Below are 1,481 nucleotides of genomic sequence, written 5' to 3'. Positions count from 1 at the left end.
TGCTGAGCCCAGGTCCAGTGAAAGGAACTCAAATTGCTGAGCCCAGGTCAGTAGTGAAAGGAACTCAAATCGCTGAGCCCAGGTCAGTAGTGAAAGGAACTCAAATCGCTGAGCCCAATATCAGGTCTCTGTGCAGTGGAAGGAACTCAAATTGCTGAGCCCAATATCAGGTCTCTGTGCAGTGGAAGGAACTCAAATTGCTGAGCACAATATCAGGTTCTTCTCTGTGCAGTGAAAGGTCCTTTGAGCTATGGCTCTCACAGGAGCATAGAAATTTTGATGCGTTTCACAGGATCATAGAAATTTTGATGTGTTTTTAGTTGGAATGCTGTTCTGGGACTGCACAAATTCCTTTTTCTCTTGATCTTTTCTCTTAAGAACACCAAATTCAGCTCTGCCTTAGGAAAAGCAACAACGATTAAATGATCCTAACCACTAAGCCGAGAGCCCAGATCGCAACAGGTTCACCTTTTAATCAATCTTGCCTTTCTATTCATTTCACAATTGGTTTTGAGCCAGCCAAACAAAAAAAAAAAGGAAAAATTGAGAGGTTAAGTGTCTCTCAGCCGGTGGTGAGCGCAAAAGTTGAAGCATCAAACAAAGGATAATGAGGGGTGGAGCAAACTAAATAGTCGTGATGTTATAGAAACCAAGTGCTTGTGCTGAGGCAACCTCCTCTGAAACCAGAGCAGACACAAGCAAAGTCTTCACCTGCCATGGCCGAAGGGGGAAGCCGTGCCCACCATATGAGCACAACAGAGCCACTACCCCTTCTCTTAGCAACTGAGCCCAACCGTCATGGCTCTCATCTTCTTCTTCTCCGAAGTCCAACGCCTGCGCAACACCAAAAACTTTCTCAAGTGACCAGCCACACCAATTCTCTGGTATGCTACACGGAATGGAACATGATATGTTCCTCTTCACTCGCGATTGAAGCTTCGGCAAACAGCCATGGTGGCTGCTGTTGTTTGGCAAGGCATTTACACTGTGGAGGAGGAGAAAGGATAGGAGGGAGAGGAGGAGGAGGAGGAGGCAGCGCATATTCGGCTGAGATTGAATAGAGGATGAGAGACACAGCTGTATATGGTTTTGGTGCATAATGAAAAGCAGGGAGGGGAGGGGACGGGAGGGGAGGGCATGTGCTTCCATTGATATCACTGTGCAGTGCGTCGTCTGAGTTTTCATTGTTTTGGGGTCCCTCACCGACAGCAACGATGATGAGGGTACGTAGTGTGTGTGGCGAATTTCTTGATGACAAAGTTTTATATGTTCTCCCTCTGCTCTACTAAATTGCACGCTTGGTCCTACGTACGATTTGAGGGTCACAATTAATATTGACGGTTGGATGTTAAATTAGGTGATTGCATTTATTTCATTCATCAAGTTTTTTTTTTAACTTTCTTATACATCTAAGCTATTAGATTTCATATGGGATGGTTGGAAGTAATTTTGACCTCCTTGTACTAAGATAAATGGTCTCA

General features: G+C 44.9%; 1 protein-coding gene across 1 annotated transcript; it reads right to left on the bottom strand.

Moving 5' to 3' along the window:
- Window positions 1-624: 624 nt before the first annotated feature.
- LOC18427519 (uncharacterized) lies at window positions 625-1,041 on the bottom strand. The gene has a single exon (XM_006836565.3). The coding sequence runs from the start codon at window positions 1,039-1,041 to the stop codon at window positions 625-627; it is 417 nt and encodes a 138-aa protein (XP_006836628.3).
- Between the last annotated feature and the right edge of the window lie 440 nt (window positions 1,042-1,481).

The sequence above is a fragment of the Amborella trichopoda genome, chromosome 9 (genome assembly GCF_054954075.1).
Source record: "Amborella trichopoda isolate Santa Cruz 75 chromosome 9, AtrichopodaSantaCruz75HAP2 v2.0, whole genome shotgun sequence".
Taxonomy (NCBI): domain Eukaryota; kingdom Viridiplantae; phylum Streptophyta; class Magnoliopsida; order Amborellales; family Amborellaceae; genus Amborella; species Amborella trichopoda.
The sequence above is the reverse complement of the archived record's forward strand: the minus strand, read 5'-3'. Positions and strand labels throughout refer to the sequence as shown.

What these genes read in the sequence shown, in the direction of transcription:
- LOC18427519 (XM_006836565.3), bottom strand. Translation starts at nt 1,041, where the DNA reads ATGCGCTGCCTCCTCCTCCTCCTCCTCTCCCTCCTATCCTTTCTCCTC.